The sequence below is a fragment of the Pongo abelii genome, chromosome X (genome assembly GCF_028885655.2).
Source record: "Pongo abelii isolate AG06213 chromosome X, NHGRI_mPonAbe1-v2.0_pri, whole genome shotgun sequence".
Classification (NCBI taxonomy): domain Eukaryota; kingdom Metazoa; phylum Chordata; class Mammalia; order Primates; family Hominidae; genus Pongo; species Pongo abelii.
This window is the reverse complement of record NC_072008.2, coordinates 158,173,335-158,191,844: the sequence shown is the minus strand read 5'-3', so window position 1 is coordinate 158,191,844 and position 18,510 is coordinate 158,173,335. Positions and strand designations below refer to the sequence as shown.

At 45.1% G+C, this 18,510-nt stretch overlaps 1 protein-coding gene across 1 annotated transcript in view; it reads right to left on the bottom strand.

Annotated features, from left to right (window-relative positions):
- Positions 1–12,691: 12,691 nt before the first annotated feature.
- The window catches only part of PASD1 (PAS domain containing repressor 1), a 114,754-nt gene continuing 108,935 nt past the window's right edge, over positions 12,692–18,510 (bottom strand). The window contains exons 13-17 of the mRNA XM_054545198.1: positions 18,160–18,318; positions 17,577–17,783; positions 16,704–17,173; positions 15,179–15,437; positions 12,692–13,352 (exon numbers count right to left, since the gene is read on the bottom strand). Coding sequence (XP_054401173.1) covers positions 13,206–13,352; positions 15,179–15,437; positions 16,704–17,173; positions 17,577–17,783; positions 18,160–18,318 — 1,242 coding nt within the window. The 3' untranslated portion in view covers positions 12,692–13,205. The remainder of the gene's footprint in view (positions 13,353–15,178; positions 15,438–16,703; positions 17,174–17,576; positions 17,784–18,159; positions 18,319–18,510) is intronic.

Here is an 18,510-nt window from a genome sequence, read left to right as displayed (position 1 = left end):
CGGGGGCACCTCAAGCCCAGTAACACTGTGGCTCTTTCAGACTTGTAAAGGTACCACCTTGGTGGTCTTGGGTAAGATCCAAAAGAATTCTCTGGATAAGCAGGCAGAGACTCTTGTTTTCTTTCCTTAATTTCTCCTAAAGATATGAAGTCTCTCTCTCTCTCTCTCTCTCTCTCTCTCTCTCTCTGTGTATGTGTGTGTGTGTGTGTGTGTGTGTGGCGGAGGGGCGGGGGGAGATACGTATCTGTGCTGAGCTGCCTGGAACTGAGGGAGAGATGACATAAGCACCCCTGTGTCCACCACAATTGGGACTGCACTGGATCACACCTGAAGCCAGAATGGCACTGGTGCCTCACTCAAGGCTTGTGATAACCACTGTCTGTCTACTGCCTATGTTTGCTCAAAGCCCTAGGACTCTGCAATCAGCAGGTGGTGAAGCCAGCCAGGCTTGTATCCTTCCCTTCAGGGCAGCAAGTCCCCACAGTCCCAGGTGGGTCCAGAGATGCCATCAGAGAGCCAGGGCCTGGACTCAGAAACTTTAGGAATCTACCTGGTGCTCTATTCTACTGTGGATGAGCTGGCACCCAAGCCACAAGACAAAGTCCTTCCCATTCTTGCCTCCTCTTTCCCCAAGGAGAGGTCATGCCTTCCCCATGGCTACCACCACCCAAGGCCCACGACAAGTACAGTCTGGCTGCCACTGATGTTTCTTCAAGGCCCAAGTGCTGTTTAATCATCTGAAGTTGAATACTGCCAGGCCTGGGACTCTCCCTTCAGGGCATTGGGCTCCCCTGTGGCTCAGGGCAGATCCAGAAATGCTGTCCAACAACTAAGGCCTGAAATTGGTAATCTCATGAGCCTCCTTGGTGCTCTAACCCATTGGGGCTGAGTTGGTACATAAGCTGCAAAACAAAGTCCCCTTTACTCTTCCCTCTCCTTTTCTCAAGCGAAAGTAGTCCCTCCTCATAGTCACCACAGCTGGGGATGTTCTGGGTCACACCTGAAGCCAGCATGGTACTGTTTTGCCAAAGGTCTGTGGTGACTGCTGCCTGGCTGCTGTTGATGTTTATTCAAGGACCAAGGGCTATTTAGTCAGAAGCTGTTGAATTCTGCCAGGACTGGGTCCTTCCCTTCAGGGCAGTGGGTTCCCTTCTAGCCCAGGGTGGGTCTAGAAATGTTGTCCAGGAGCTATGGCCCACAGGGGCTTCAGGACTCTGCTTGGCACTTTAATTTGCTGTGGCTGAGCTGGTATACCAGTTTCAAGACAAAGTCCTCTTTACTCTTCCCTCTCCTCCTGGAGCTGCAAGCTGTGCTGCCTGGGGTTAGTGGAGGGATGACGTAAGCACTCCTTAGGCCACATCAGCTGGCATCTAACTAGGTCATGTGCACTTCAAGTTCACTGATTCTGGGCCTGGTTCAGCACCAGGCCTTGCCCAAGAATTGCAGTCCCTGTGGCCTAGACTGCCTTTCAAGTTTATTTAGAACCCCAGAGCGTGTTAGCCCAGAGTAGTGGGGCTTGCCAGAACTCAGGTTCTAACTGTTGGGATGGGTTATTCCCCTCTGGCTAGGGCTGGTCTAAATGCTCTTTACATAAGTGCCAGCTGAGCTGTGCCTGGTGTTGCTTTCCACTTGACAAGGCAGCACTGAGTTTCAATGTAAAATCTCACAATCACTGCACTCTCCCTCCACCAGGTCCAGAGATTCTTTCTCCATGCCAGACTATTGGCCACTGCCAGGGGATGGGAGAGAAGTGGCATTCGTGACTCAAGACTGTCTTTCCTACCCTCTTCAGTGCCTCTTTCAGTGATATCAAGTTAAAACTAGGAACAGTAATTACTCACCTGATTTTTGGTTCTTATCAAACCAGGAACTGTGATTGCTCACCTGATTTTCAGTTATTATGAAGGTGCTTTTTTTTGTGTGGACAGTTGTTCAATTCAGTGTTCCTGCAGAGAGGATGATCAGTAGAGTTTTCTATTTGGCCATCTTGCTTTGCCTCTGGATTGCAGTTTTAAACTAGTTGGTCAGGGAAGGACTCACTGAGAAGTAACATTCGAGAAGCATTTAAAGGAATAAGTGTGATAGCTGTGTAGATAACTGGGAGAAGAGTATTCTTGTAAAAGGAAATGGCATGTGCAAAGGCCCTGGGAAAAAAGTGTGGTTGGCATGTATGAGGCACAAAGAGTGGAGGGAAAGATTTCACACAGGCCAGAGGCAAGGCTCAACCACAGTCTGAGTCCAGTCTTGGCAGAGTGCCTGATGATCCTCCCGGGAATGTCAGAAGATGGGAAGTCCTGTGAGGAGCTGCCACAAGACCCTTTTCCACTCTCCTCTCTATTATGCAAGGCTACCATGAAGCAATTCTTCAGCCACTTCCCTGGTTCTAGTGACGGATGGGACTCTCCACCTAGCCCCCTGCTTTGATCTGAATATTTATGTCCCTCAGAAAATTCATATGTTGAAACCTGATTAACAATGTGATGTGATAGTACTAAGAGGTGGGACTTTAAGGGATGATCAGGCCATGAAAACAGAGCCATCCGAAGACAGCCCTCACCAGACACTGAATCTGCTGGTGCCTTGATCTTGGGTTTTCCAGCCCCCAGAACTGTGAGCAATAAATCTGTGCTGTGTACAAGTTACCCAGTCTAAGGTGTTTTGTTATAGCAGCCCAAATGGACTAAGACACCTCCCTCCCTACCTTATAGTTTTTAGCATGGTATTGGCTCCTTAGCAACAAAGCACCCACCTCTTGTGTTGCCCATAATCTGATCTTTGGTTTGGCACTATCCTGTGGAACTAGGGACACAGGAATCTGACGGAAGCTCAGTGTGTCTACATCAAATATCACCAGAAAAGAGTGGTAGGAGATTAGCTCAGATGATTCGCCCTTAAATTTTCCATAGCTGGCTCCTTCTTGCCTTTTAGCTTTTTGCTCTAATGTCACAACCTCAAAGAAGCCTTCCCAGATATACTCTGCAAATAGCTCATCCCCTTCTACATTGTATCTCAGCTCCTGTTTTCTTTCCTCCAGAGCATTTGCCCTCTGACATTTTTCTGATTCACTCCTATTTCCTTGTGATCGGTCTGTCTTTCCCACCAGATTATTGGTCTCATGAGGGCAGGGACATTTCTGTCTTGTACATTTCTGTAACCTCAGCTCCCTCCTGCCTTTCTCATATCATTCCACACCATGTAGCATGGGAATTATATATGTATCCTTTTGTTCTGATTCTAAAAATAATATGCTCTCATGGTGAGCTCACAATTCCATCAGCCAGAGAAAGCCATTATTAAAATGTTTACATATCACCTTCTTATTTTTCACTCTACAAATTCAATTTTATATCATTTACTTCATACACTGTAAAAAAGTTTTTTAATTTCCTTTGTTTTTTTATCTAATTATAAAATTCATAAAATATACATTATAAAATATTCAGGCAAAACACAAATACATGAAATAGAAAGTTAAAATTCACCCATAATCCCCTGATCTGTTGAGAATCACTTTAGTACTTTCCTATTTATCCTTCTGTGTGTTTTCTACCCTTCTGTATGTTTTCTTTCACATACATTTTTTTTCACACACACAAAGGAATTATGAACTGCCTTTTTGCCCTTAACAATATCTTGAGATCTCATGGGCATCTCTCTTTGTCAAGGCAGTACAGAGTATGGCTGAACTAATACTTCTTTACCTATTTCCTTTTTTTTTTTTTTTTTTTTTTTTACCATTGTAGACAATGCTGTTATGGCCCTGCTTGTACATGCATCTTGGACATTTGACCATTTTCTCCCTTTGCTTTCATGCTTTGGTTTTCTCCACTTCCAACACTTAAAATATTTGTTATTTTCACCTACCTTTTTATGTTTTCATTAGATAATGTGTAAATTTTTAATCCCCGTATGAAATTGAATTTGGCTTAAGATTTAAGCTAGGGATTAACTGTATTTTTCTAAGTGTTTACTCTGTTTGGGAACTGTTATTTCTCCACCACTGTTGGAGAGAAGGGGTAGCTTAGGAGACTTAATATCCATTAACCACCTTCTCAGTGTCTCTTTCATATGGACAATTAATATTTCCTCAGCCTTTAAGAATCTTTTCCCCTCCCTACTGACCAGAGAGCCACCATTCAGATGTGTCTTTAAAGCTATTTTGGAGCCACAATTCTTCCACACTGATGGAAGCACTAGTTTTACCAGGTGTTTCTTTTTTGTATATTATTGGTTCTGTTTCTGGTCTAGTCCATTGCTATAGCCCGTCTCTTCCTATGTCAGTAATACACTGTTGAAACCAGTGTAGCTTTAGCACAACTTTTATTATCTAGTGGATCAATTACCTTCTCTCCTCTTGTCCCTAATCATTTCTGCTTCTTTCCCTCCAATTTTCTTGTTCATTATTGCTTATTTATTCTGTTATCTAACCTCTAGAATAGTTTCATCAAGTTACAAAAGAAGAAATACCATTGATATCTTGGTTGCAATTGTATTAAATTTTTGGATTACAATTGGGAAAACTGGTATCTTTACAATATAAATCTTTTCAATCAATCTCTTGGTGTTCTTAATATTTTCATATATCTTGTTTAATATTCCTAGGTAAGTTTTCTAGTTTTCTTCTTATAGATTAGATGCTGCACATTTTAAAATATTTCACGCATAGTTGTTTTATATATATATATATGTGTATATATATATATATATATATTTGTTGCAATTGTGATTTCCATTATAGTTGCCAACTGGTTATTGCTAGTTTGTGAGAAAGATGTTGATTTTTGTAAAATTACCTGTGTCCATCAGCTTTGCTTAAAATGTTTCTTAGTTAAATATGTTTAGTTTTCCAAACTATGAGCATACAATTTGCAAATAATGATGAATGTGTCTCCTCCATTTCAGTATGTATGCTATTTGTTTCTTGACATAATCTTACTACAAGATCCTGTCCCTAGCTTTCAGAGCAATGCCTCTTGTAATTCGATTTACACCAACATTTACCGTTGGTTATGATACACTGAATGCATCATATTGAGAAAGAATCATTTGATTCGTAGTTCACTACTATTTGTCATTTTAATCAGAAATAGAAGTTAAATTTTATTAAATGACTTTTGTTTATTTGCAGTATTTTTAATGGATGCAAAGTATTCCATTTTACGGAGGTTTCAAAATTTATCTAAGAATTCCTCAGGTAATTGGAGGCTCATGCTGTTTCTACTTTTTATTACTGTAATTGATGCTGAAAATGAATATCTTTTTATAAATATTTACCCACTTTTAAAAGCAGAATTATAGATCTCTAGCAATAAAATTACTGGTTTAAAGAATATGAGCCTTTAAGAGGCTTTACTCTGTAGATCTGATTTGCTATACAACAAGGTTGTACCACATCCCAGTGCATAAAAGTGTTCATTTCACTTCACCCTTGCCAGCAGGAAATATCGTAATTTAATAGTCCTTGCAAAATTTATTAATATTTCATTGTTTTAGTTTGCATTTTTAATCAAGCTTATATTTTCTCATGTTCATTCACCATTTTCCTTTTATTTTCTGTGCATTAACTGTGTGGCCTCATTTTTCTGTTGCAATCTTAGTGTTTTTTAATTAATTCTCATATGTTCTTTGCACATTATATAGCACATATTTATGCTTTGGTTTGCCTCTTATTGGTGCTTATATGTTTGACATGCAGAAGTTTACAATTTTAATGTAGATAAATCTATTGCTTTGTTTTTCCTTTGTGATTCTTTCCATTTCTTTTAAAAGTAGAAAGCCCCATCCACCCATCCACCTATCCATACAGGGATCAGAAAGATAATTCGCACACTTTGTTTCTTAGTTTTCTTGTGGTTTTAGAGTTAGAGGAAACAGGAAATCCAGAGGCCCACAGGTGTGGCAGCCCATCTAGCGAGGTGGGGTTTATAAGGCTTCCATAGCTCCTTGGCCTTTGCCATGGCTGCTTCCTCTCCCTGTAATGTGCACCCAGCTTCTCTACCTGGCAACATCCATTTAGAGTTGAGATCTGGTAGAAACCTGTGCTGACACTCCCCTTTCACCTAGAAATGGTCTTGTTGTCATGTTTTACCTCCACTCAACAAGCCATTACATGCTTCTATTAAAGCATCTTCATTTATTTCCTTCTTTTTTTTTTTCAATAGACATCTAATGACTGTCCACCTTGTTGCCTGAACTCAATCACTGTCCGCACTTTATGATACTTGTAGTTCAGAGGGGAGAGCAAAAGCCACACAGTTACTCATTCAATCTGTTTCAGTGCATGTATTCACTTACCTATTAGACACAACAACATATAACTACAGATTAAGATGTTAAGATGTGCTGTGTTGTTAGGAGCACTTATGACAAGGAAGGGGATCTTACTTAAAACAAGGAAGGGGATCTTACTTAAAGTGATGTAGTAAGATTTGGACAAGAAACAAGATGCAAACCTATTAGAAATGCCCCACTATAAAAATGTATTATTATTTACAAATTATATGATTAGCTGCTTAGAAAGCTAAAGATGATTAACTAAGAACTGTGTTTAGCAAGGCAGATGGAATCAAGCCAATTTTACAAAACTCAGCACCTTTCCTACAAATCAACAATAACCAGTTAGGAAATAAGATGAGAGAAAATCCATTTTTGGATCACACAGTTGCAACTTCCCCTTTAAAGAAGTGACAATTAAGCTGATACCTAAAGGGAAAGAGTCAGTCATGTGAGATCACACTCACACGTGAGTGTGAGGCTCGATGTCCAGAAAGGAGGCCAGTGTGGCTGGGACGTAGTGAGCAAGAGTGTGGGTAGTAAGAGGGGATGGTTTGGAGAGGGGACCTAGAGAACTTTTTGAGGGGTTGACCCTCTTTCTGATAATAATGTAATGCACTGGAGAGTTTTCAGCAAGAGAATGACATGATCAGCTTTATACTTTGTAAAGATCACTGTGATATTGTGTGGGGAATTCACTCTAAGGAGCAAGGATGGAAATAAGGAGACCAGCTAAAAGAGTTTTACCAGCAATACATGTGACAGAGGATCACGGGAGTTTTGGGGATGGAGAGCAATAGAGGGATTCCAGATGGATTTTGGAGGCACAGCCAACAAAATGTGGACATTAATTAGATATTTGGAGTCAAGGAAAAGGATGTAGTTAAGGATGATCCCAGTAGTATTAGTTTGCTAGGGCCACCTAAGAAAGTACCACAAACTAGGTGGCTGCATTAGTCAGCTTAAGCTGCCACATCCAGGTACCACAGACTAGGTGATGTAAACAACAAGCATCCATTTTTCTCACAGTTCTGGTGGCTAAAAGTCTATAGTCAAGGTGCCTGCAAATTTGGTTCTTGGTGAGGGCTCTCTTCCTGGCTTGCAGATGGCTGCCTTCTTGCTGTGTCCTCATATGGCCTTTCCTCTGTGCATGTGTGGATAGAGAGAGAGAGAGAGAGACTTCTTCAAAGGACACAAGCTGAACTTGTTGGGTATACTGGGAAGACAAGATGAGGAGACAATACATGCAGACAAGTGCCTTGAACACAGGCAGAGAAATGTGACACTTACTGGAGAGGGATGTGGGAGTCAAGGATTGGTTTTTTGTAAAGACAGAAAATATCGCAAGTTTCTATGGTGATGGGACTGGTCAAGCAGAAAGGGGGGATTCATTGATGGTGGAGGGAGGGGCAAGTGGCATGGGATGGGATCCAGAACACAAATGAAGACATCAGCCTTAGAAAGGAGAAGGGATACTTCTGCCATTTTAGCTTGCAGAAACCTGAGTTCAGTCAGAGGAAAGCATAGGAAGGATTAGTGATGGGAGGATGAGGGAATTTCTATTCCATGTCTTGTAACATCTAAATTGAGTATTAACAAAGAAAGCAAGAGGGAAATGGAAAGACATGGGGAGTTTGAGGAAAGAGCGAATCACCATTCTGAGAACCGGACTGGAAAGACACCAAACACGGAAGTCCTGAGCAGCGAGATGTGCCTTGGTGAGGCTGAAGATCATGAGCCTATAGCGGTACACAATCTGCCGATGTGTGTGATTTTCTCTAGAAGCACGGAGATGCATAAGTGCAGACATACAGAGGGCATAGTTGAGTTCATCCAAGGGTGGGAATTTGTCAGTCAATTGTGACAGAAGCAAAAAAGAGAAAGAAGATGATTATATGATGGATCATGGCCTTGGGGTGCTTGAGGAGAATAGAGAAGGAAGATTCATCAGAAAGTTGACCAAGGGCTGGACTGAAACCTTGAGAACAGAATTCTGTATGGCTTGGGGCCTGACCTGGAATAGGTAGTCAGAAAATGTTAACCGAATTGGTCACAAGGGAGGACCCTGGAGAGCTGCAATACTGTGACCATGCACCAGGGGGCAAGAGATGACAAGAAATGAGTTTGACTACACCCACCCTAGGGCTTGAGGGCTGTGTCCTGAGGGCCACTGGCCTACCTGACTGCTCATAGGGCTTTGGGGTGCATGATGTTGCCTACCTGAGCTGGAGCCTGTTGTATCTACCACCAAATTGGTGGCGGTGGGGTGTGTGGGGCAAGGACAGATGAAACCATGAATCTAAGACACAGATAAAGGAACTTCCTTTGTTTCTACCCATCCTGTGCTCTTGTCCATGTCTGGGCACTGGGCAATGCCCCAGCCCTCAGCAACCCCAGAAAGCTGACTCTGAGTGTTACAGGGGCACCCTGAGATATGGTACCAAGAATCACAATCTATGTGCTGGCCCTGAAGAGCCATCGAACATCTTTCCCAAGGCTGGTACCATAGGTTATAGTCTTAGGGGCTGGCCCTAACCTAGAGGGCTCCTAGAGCTAAGAGCCCTGAGCCTGGAAAAAGTGTCCATGCCTAAGGAGGGGCATGGCAAGGCTCTGGTGGAGAGAACCCATTGACCACCAGATCTCCCCTGATGCCTCCTGTAAGCCCAGCTCATGCTGAGCCTGGGAACAGAAGAGAATGGAGACTGGACAGTCATCTGTTCATTTATTTACTTCCTCATTAATTCACACTTTCATGTTCCCTTCCCCGTGTTAGTGGAAGAAACAGACAATTATGTCTAAGGTGATAGATGGAAGAAAGGGAGGATTCAGGCAGAGTCTGCGTGTTAGCTTGGGTGACTCAGAGGATGGAGGTGCCTATCCAAAAGAGGAGGCAGTGCAGGAGTTAAAGGAGGGGAACAGTGTCCTGATAAAAACCAGAAGAGAAGACGCAACTGGCCTGAGAAGAGAGGGGGAGGTGAATGCAATAAGGGTGGAGATGCACTCTGTGGTATGGCCATCTTCCAGGAACCCAAGTTGTATCTTCATCAGAGCTGAGAAGGAGGACATAGGGCTCCGAATGGCAGGGAGACAGGCTGACATTTGTTCTCTCACTCATTCATTGGTTCCTTGATCCAGGAGGGCCTCTGGATTCTAGTCTCATTCTCAAGCAAGTGTCTTATCTTTGTCCCTATGTTTCAGTGAGTCGGCAGAGACAGCGAGCGGTAAAGTCATTTGCCCAGAGTTTCACAGTAGGTGGGTAGCAGGTAGAAGCCTAAACATTCAATGCCTTGCCTCCATTGGCACCATATCCCACATGGAAACTGGTGGGCACTGCCTACTGACAAGTGAGGGGAACAATAAAAAAGCAGCACTGAACTCAGTTCAAGACCCCCGTCTTGAGTCTTCTGCTGTCCCATTACCCCTTTCGCAGGCAGTCCTAGGTTGCCTTTCCTAGGAGACGGCATGTCCAAGGTTTGGGGTGTAAATGGCTTCAAGAGCATGGCTTTTACCTAGAGCCCTGAGCCTCTTTCTCTGCTGAAGTCCGCCCCATTCCTAGTCAGCCAAATTTCCAGCGCCTCTCCCACCTACTTTCCCCACATGGTAGAACTGGAAATAGATTGCACAAACACTTGACTGTACCATTCTAAATACTGCAATTTGTCTGTCCTGTCTGCCGACCTTTGCCTCTCTGTAATTGACATGTTTTGATTGTGCAGGGTTGTGGGTTTTGTTTCATCAACAAGGTGACCAGGTGGTTAATTACCCTTTGACCTTTGGGGTCAGGGCCTCCATCTGGGCAGGAAACATCCATGGCTCCAGGAGTTTTGGGCCTCTTGGCATTTAATTGTCACTGTCAATTCCCCCTACACTTCCCCACAGCCCCCATCTCCCTGCAGTGGTCCTGACTTCCGTGTGCCACAAAGGGATTTGCAGAGGCTAATTGGAGCCACCACCAGGGATGCTCACCAACTTGTGTGCAGTGCTTTGCACTTCATGACTTACACCCTGCTATCTCATCTACCAAGTTCCCTTGTGCCCCCAGACCCATAAGTAAGTTGTAGTCCCAGGGCCAGAACTGCACCCCCACTGCAGGGCATGCCCACAGGTCTGACAGACCCTCATTGAGGAGCTCCTCCCTGAGGAAGAGCTGCAAGGTTTCTGGTTAATGTTCTGAAGCTTAAGAAGGTCTCTACCTAAATAGAGAATGAGCACTGGAGGAAGGCTTTCCTGGGGCCTGGGAGCTGCGAACATTCATAGAGGGAAGGCTTACCTGCAAGGTACTGTGTTACGGGGGCATCCAAGATCTGTCCCAATCTCTGCCCATTGTAGCTCAGTCTAGAAGGGCAATGACATGTGTGCTCCAAGTGAGGTAGAGGCGGGGGTAGGGGTACATGGAGCAGGGCTCCTTCCCAGCCAGGCTCTGCATGGTGGTGGGCAAGGGTTGAAAATATAGAGCTGGGAGGCAAGGGCATAAGAGAATATGGAATAGTGACAAATGTATGAGGGCAAAAAGGCCCAGGACTTCTATGAAATCCAAGGGCTCGGGGGACTGGGGGCAGAGTGCATGACTGGAGGAGAGAAATGCAGCTGCAGAGGAAGGGCGAGGCCAGGCCAGGTGGAGAATCTGGATTCTATTTGATAGGCGATGGAGAAGCACTCAATGCTGTCTTCCCTACCCATTAAAACAAACCAAACAAAAATCCCAATTATTTAATATCCCCTAGGGAATATTTAATTTGGTCCTAGCTGTAAACCAGAGTCTTCATTAAGGTTGATGTGGCCCATTTTAAGAGATGCAGGTGAAGTTTACTGCATCTCCATTGAGGCTAGAGACGTATTCCAAGGCCTTGGAGGACCAGCTCCCTCCTTTCACCTCATAGGCAGTTTGGCCTGAAGCTGCAGTTCCCAGTTCCCATGTCTGCCTGGCCCACTTCCTGTCACTCCAGCCCTTCTTCCCCAACCTTTCCTTCCCAGTGATTTTGGCAGAGATGAACAAAAGTCATAGCCAAGAACATTCTATAGCTACCTTCTTTTTCATTGTCTCCAAAATACGCATCAAAACACACTAACCACAGTGTGCATCAGCCCATGCTGTGGTGTGTGCTGTGAACATGAACTGGAGCTGGTAGTTTTAATAACTCTTCCTTCTTTATTAGAAAATGTGCTTGGGAATAGGAACATTTATGAATGTTTGATGTGTTTAGAAAACATGAATATTCAGCTTTAAGTCTGTTCATGCAATGTTCTATTATGTACATACAGACTGAGTGCTGCTCAGTGAGGACTGCTGTACTGCCCACCTGGGAATGAACTGATGTGGAGGTCGCGGTGGCTGTTTCTGGAAGCTCTGCCATGTGTGGTGGCTTGATCTTGAAACCCAAGATCAAGCCTTTGGCACGGTAGGTTTTGTCCTGGAGCCTCTTCCCTTGGCTTGCAGGCAGCCACAATCTTGCTGTGTGCTCACATGACCTCTTGGGTGTGTGTGTGTGCACGTACGTGTGTGCGTGCATGCGCCCATGTGCACGTGAAGGGGCTTGGTGGGCACAGCAAGCTTCCTGGTGTTTCTTCTTTTAAGGGCACTAATCCCGTCATGACAGTCTCACCCTAGTGACCTCATCTAACCTTAATCACCCCTGTCAAAGGCATCATCTTCAAACACTCTGACACTGGGTGGTTACAGCTTTAATATATGAATTTGGGGTGGGGCACAAACATTCAGTCCATAAAACCATGGTAGAGATCACGCTTCCTAAGAATCTCTGCCTCCTCCTGTGACGTGAGGCCTAATGTGCCTCCTTTATTTTAACTTGCCACTAGAGACTGGGGTCTCCTTTGCTTTCTCCAATCAATGGTTCATTACCTTAAGAAAGGCACACAATGACCTCTGGTTTGGCTATCTGAACCTCTCTCTGCACCATGCAGACAACTGCGAAGATGTCCTTCTTGGTGCTTGACTTGTAACCAAAATCATTTCCCCTCTAGGGGGTACTCCTATCTATTAAAAAGTCTACTGATGGTAGAGAAAGAACCCACATGTAAAGGGTATGGGTACACTGTCCTTTAGTGTTCAGGCTTACTTCTGAAGTAATATGTGAGGCACAAACACCATCCACCCTGAGAAGGTAGCCCCTAGGCCAACTGTTTCAGAGTTCAGTGGGCCTGTGGCTGCCCTTGGTGTCAATGAAGGAGCCAGCATGCCTGAGCTACATGAAGAAAAGCTACACAGCGGGCCTGGGCACACGGCCATGTGGGAAGGCAGCAGTCGCTGGCCTCTGCAAATGTGGCATGGAGCTGAGGTGTGAACAAGAGACTGAGGGGAGCAGGGTCCACAAAAAGGGCCTAACTGTAGGGAACCAGCCCTTCACCAGGGACCTTGGCACAGTCGGGTTCCAAACATCACTCATCAATTCACAAAATTGCAGTGAAAGAAAATGTTTATTAAGCAAGGAAGTCATAATTATTTTAGCTCTGAAGTGCCTCCATTGAGTTGATTTCAGGTTCCCTTAGTTGGAGTCCCATTCTCTCTGGGCTTCTCCAACAAGACTGTGGAGGGGAGGCAGGGCTTGATCATCAGGGTCAAGACCTCAGAATTCTTGTGGCTGAGACAAAACACCCTCTAGATTTACTAGATTGAAAATCACTCTGGCATTTTTTTTCTTTTTTCTTTATGTTGAAAACTTTGAGCAGACTCTTGGCAGGCCACCTTCCTGTGGTAGAACATGGATATGCAAAGCTGGGCAGGGCAGACAAGACATCAGATCCAGCTGTGGCTGGCTGCTGTCACACCCTAGCATACTACGGATCACAGGCTGCCTCTGCAGCATAACTTCCAAGAAACAGGCTGTGCTTAACAAACAATTACAAACATAACCTATCAGGAAACAAATAAGTCTCTACCTACTAACCCCTACCCCAAGGGACTTTAATAAGTGTTAGCACTGCTTATTTGAGTCATGTTGCTCTGCAGACATCAATCTGGTCTGCTCCGCAGATCTCATCTGGTCTGGCTGGTATGCAGTAGGGCCTTGGAAAGCCTGTGGATCAGGAGGTCCCTCGACTCCTACCTCAGAAATTTGCACCTGCCAGGAAAAAGAGAAACAAGGTGGAATGTTTTGCTAGAGTCTGTGGGCCCATTTTTTGGTGGTGGGAGGAATCCTTTAGTTCAAATACACAAGCTGCTGAGAAATACTTCTTTGGAACATAAGCCCGAAAGGTGATGGTAGACGGAGGAGCTACAGAAGATAAGGTTCCCCTCCTCTTCTCTCTCCCAGCAGCATCTTGGCTTAAAGAGCAGCAGAAGCAGACCCGGGCTTTCTCAAAGTTGTCTTAAGGCTCCTGGGTCTGTGTCTGGCCCTCCCTTGTCCAGCTTCTCTGCCAGCCATGGCCAGCCAAGGCCACTAGCCTTGGGTCTTGGGCTCAGTCATTTCCATGCTGACTGATTTGCAGCTACTTGGCCCACTTTAACAAAGTGACAGGAGAGGTACCAACCCACACTGGGGTGTGGAGGAGGGAGAAGGAATAGATACAAAGATGATGTTACAAAGTATGGGCTGAGGGGGTCTTTTCTGGTTAAGGAGGAGGGATTCCTTGGGTTATGTTGCAAAGTGATGCAAGATTTCAAGGAGTGGAACCCAAGGGGGCGGAGAAGACACAGGGAGCAAAAGGAGCAGGGCTGGGCTCTGGACAGACAGCTGGAGGTGTCTGGGGACCTGCAGGCAGAAAGGTCCCAGAAGGCAGTAGGGATAAGCCAGGGCAGGCAGTGAGGGCTGGGAAGTTAAGAAGAGGAGCTCGGGCTTCATCCTGAGGATAGCAGGGAGCCCCTGAGGATTTGTGGACAGGAAAGCGCCGACTTGGTCCTGCCCTGCTTTCTCCCAGCTGAGCAACCTTTCAGAATCTGATCTTTCCCACTTCTCTGGGCAACGTGCTCAGCCTTGTGCTGGCTTGGTCTCTCAGGACCCCCTCTAGGAGGGAAAGTGCCTCAAAAATAGGCATGAAAAATGTTCTCAACAAAGTCTGGCTTGGTAATGGAACCATAGGAACCATAGGACCTATTGCCCACTCTGATCTCTCCGTGTGAGCAGTCCCTCTAAGTGACCAAGTTTGTAGCAGTACTGGTGGCACAGTTAGTCAAGGGGTATATGTGAAAATAATCATACATTTGCTTGCCTAAAGTATTTAAACTCCTTTCTGCCTTAGCTTACTGTTTGTTCTGGTTATTTTGGTTTGGTTTTGTTGTTTGAAAAAAAAAAAAGGTTAGGCTATAATAAGATTTTTAAAGCTAGAGTGAAAACACCTTTTGGAAGTTCCATTCATTAGTGAAATTGTGTGCGTGTGGGCGGGGGGGGCGCCCTGCGGGGAGCAAAACCTGCTACGTAACTGCCATCTAGACCAGCTTCCATCCTGGAAACATGGCCACTGCAGATAATCCACAAGGTAGGCCTGCCCTTCCAAATACGGGGTACCCCATAGATGGATACCAAGCACATTCAACAGAGGGGCCCTAAGTTTATTTTTAGTACAAGGAAACATACCTACATTAGGTCTTAGATTTTGTAGCAGAACTAAAGATCCCTAAGTCTGAAAGGAGGCTTGGGATCAGACGATGAGCTCAGATTAAAAACATGGCATGGCTCACTTTGCCCATGTAACGTAGTTTTGAGAGAAGTTTCAGTCAGATTGCATCTAAGGTTCACTAGGCCAGCTCACTTTTTTAAGGAACCCTGTAGAGAATATTTTTACTCAGCAATGAGTGCTACCATCATGTGACTAACTGCCGTCAAATGTACTGAGCTTTGAAGTCTGGCTCTCACACACAGCATGCACTTGGGGTGTGTGCCTTATGTGGAAGGGGCCCAGAATCCCTCTTGACCTGCACTGGAAGGAAAAGGAGGGGGCTGTCCCATACCTGATGGTAGGTGGGTTGGCCTTGCAGGGTGCCCTGCTCATCGCAAGTCCAAGTATTCACTTGGACAACAGGACCGAGTGAATCAGACAACTCATGCCAAAGCCGGATGTAATCCTGTGGGGTCTCCAGGGTGCTTATGGTTAAGTCTGAAGTTATGGGAAACTGAGGAATGCTGGAAGAAGAAATTGTCTCAGAGTTTGAGGTATCTCTCAATGGCAGCTGGTTCATGGGGGGCCCTTGATACGCCTCAGGATAAAAACTGTAAGAGAAGAAAGCTGTTGCAGTGACGTGGATCTGGACATGATAACCGATGAGACACCCACGTGGTCATCAGTAGGTGCTTCAGGCACATTTGGTTTTGGTGGCTACACCACAGGATTCACTTGTTTGTATTCTCACTTTGGCCTGACTAAGATTTAACTTGTCAAAGTAAAGTGAATGTAGACACTGAGGGAAATTACAATCCCTTGTCTCACCTGGTTTTATTTATATTACTTGGACAGTCTTGTTCCTGCTACAACTATGCTCTCTGTGGCCTTGGAAAGTCATTTCACCTACTTTGAAAGCACTCAGGGAGCTAACGGCTGAGCAGAAACTATAAGGCAGATTTCCAAACTCCATATCCAGTGCTCTCTCCACAGCCCTAAGCCTGGAAGTCTTGTGATCAATATAGATTTTTGAACCCCATCCCAGACTCTGAATCTATACTTTCCAAACCCTCCTCAGGTGGATTCTGATGATCAGGTCAGGTGGGCAATATGGCCCTAAAGCAGTCTACATGTCAAAGTCACTGATTCTAAAGCAAGGCCCAGAAGGAAGTCCAGAGAGCTTTGGGACGTCCGTCTCAGAAAGCCAGCATTCATTCAAAACTATTTAGTGGGCCCCAACTATGTGCTAAGCAATCCTTTCATTGCTGGGCAGAAACTTATCTTTCTAGCATTTGAAACTGAAGACCTTATTATTGAGCAGAAATGTGTTCGTGTCCTTATACTGCCACTCAGGACTTAGCCTTCATGTGTTCTTGGCTGATCTTAGCAATCTAGCAATTGTTTCACACTGACTTCCCTCCTATTGTTCATAAATGCCAGGGAGATACCTACACTTGGCCTACTGCCATCACCAGATTCCAGGAAAGTTGGGGAATGAAACTGGAAGCCCAGAAGTTATTCAGCTATGGGCACAAGACTTGTCCATAGACACCCTGTGCAAGAGACTGGGCTTGGGGAATCCAACCAAGTGATTTCAAGGTTTGTGGGCTAATTCCCTAGCATTGAGGCTTCCTTATCTAGTCCTTTCTTCATGGGTACCCCTTTGTTCCATCAATGGATGCTCATCCATGCACCACACATGCAGAAGGATGATGGCAGTGGCCACAGAGAAGGTAAGTTGAGAGCAAGTTGCTATTGATGAGAGGGACGCTGGTGCCACATGGACAGGTCGTCCGTCTGTGATCTCAGGCATGGGATCCAGCTATGAGGGAAAAGCAATAATCATAGCCACTATCACCATTCCATGCATGTCTTACCTTTGACTCTCATCTTCCTGTTGCCCACAGTTTTCATCTTGATAGAAGCAGGAGGGCTGTTGTTCAGCTGCTCTCTGGATAGGAACAATGGGTTGGGTCAGTAAAAATCTAACAGGGTTATTGCAGAGGGGCACAGATACGTCACTTGGGTTTTGCAGGCATATCTGCACCCTCTGATTCCCCAGGATGACACTATGCTTCAGTGGCTGCTCTTGCAACTGCTGCTTCTCCTCTGGCTCTTTCTGTAGCATCTGCCCCTTCCACTTCTTCCGCTCCTGCAGCTTCTTCTTCTTTTGCCGCCTCTGCTCCTGCAGCTTCTTCTTCTCCTGCATTTTCTGCTCCTGCAGCTTCTTCTTCTCCTGCATCTTCTTCTGCTTCTGCACCTTCCTTTGCTCCCTCAGCTGTTGCAGCTGCTTTCGCAGCTGCCGCTGCTGCTCCTTCAGGTGTTGTTCTTGCTGCGCCAGTTGCAGCTACATCAAAAGGCAACAGATAAAAGCACCCTGGTGTCTGCAAGAGCCTCCCAGAAATTTATTTAACACTCCCATTCAATTCTCGCAAAGCAAAAGGCAACAACTGTTGAGCCTCTCTGCACATAGTGATCTGTGTGACTGTCTACTTTAGTTAGACTGGATACTAGTTGCAGCCATGCACCTGGCAGCGAGAGTCTGCTAATCCAGCACATATGTACATGTATGTATACATGGTCTAGCGTGTGCATTCAGGTCTAGGTAGCCCAGGATTTTTTACTACCTTGGGCAAATAAATTGCAGCCAAGTGGATAGTCACTACCCCCTAAGGAGAACCAAGCGAGTCAAAGTCCTCAAGAAAACAAAATCCCCTTTCAGATACACAGTTAAAACAGCCTTTCCATACCTGGTTGAAGGCAACACAAGGCTCCTGAAGCTCCCCAGTGTTTTTGAGAGAGTTGGATAAAGATAAACCACAGAAACACTTGACCTCCTCGGGATGTGGAAGAGGCTGCTTCACTTCCCCAGGGTGTTGTTTCTGTTGTTTCTTGGGCACTGCCTCCAAAGATTGGAGGTCAGGAATGACAATGCGGCGTAATGTGTTTGGCTGCTTCTGTAAGGACACAGTATCACAAAGGTCTTATTCACAGTCCACACCTTTCCTTAGGGCATAAGACAAGCTGGGTATGGAGCAGGACTGCCCACAGGCAAGCCTACAGGAAGCCTTGGCTATATATAAGCCACATCTACCATTGCCAAGGCCTGGCTGGGCCAATCTCAGCTCTTGTAGCCAGGAGAAAAAGGGCAAAACTCTAAGTCCCTGCTGGAGATCACATTAGATATCCCGTATCACCCTGTGGGCAGCAGCTGTCACTACCGGCAGGCACTATTGACTAACTCCTTAAGGCTTGCCAAGGTCCCTCTCTCCTCTTCCTTCTGCTGCTTATATAGAACTGGTCTCTGACCTGAAACCTAGCATCCTGACTGACCTGAAGCTGATCCATCATCAATTCCAATGCATTTTGCTGGTTTTGGATGGCATCATGCAGCAACCGAGTCCTCTCTTCTAGCTGCTCCTTCAACTTCTTTGTCAGTTCCAGTTCCTGGCTAATGATGTCATATGCAACTGGTGATAATGGCTGTAATGGCTGTAGGGAGGAATTACTTATGGTTCATTAGCGACACTGGTTTCTCCAAGTCTTACCATCCTGTTTTACTTCAAAATTTCTGAAAGACTGAGAATGCAAACGGTAGCTCTCAAATCCTGATTTCATTCATTACTAGAAAGTTTGAAAAAATGGTTAGAGAATTTAGGAATTCTAGATAAGAAATGGACCACG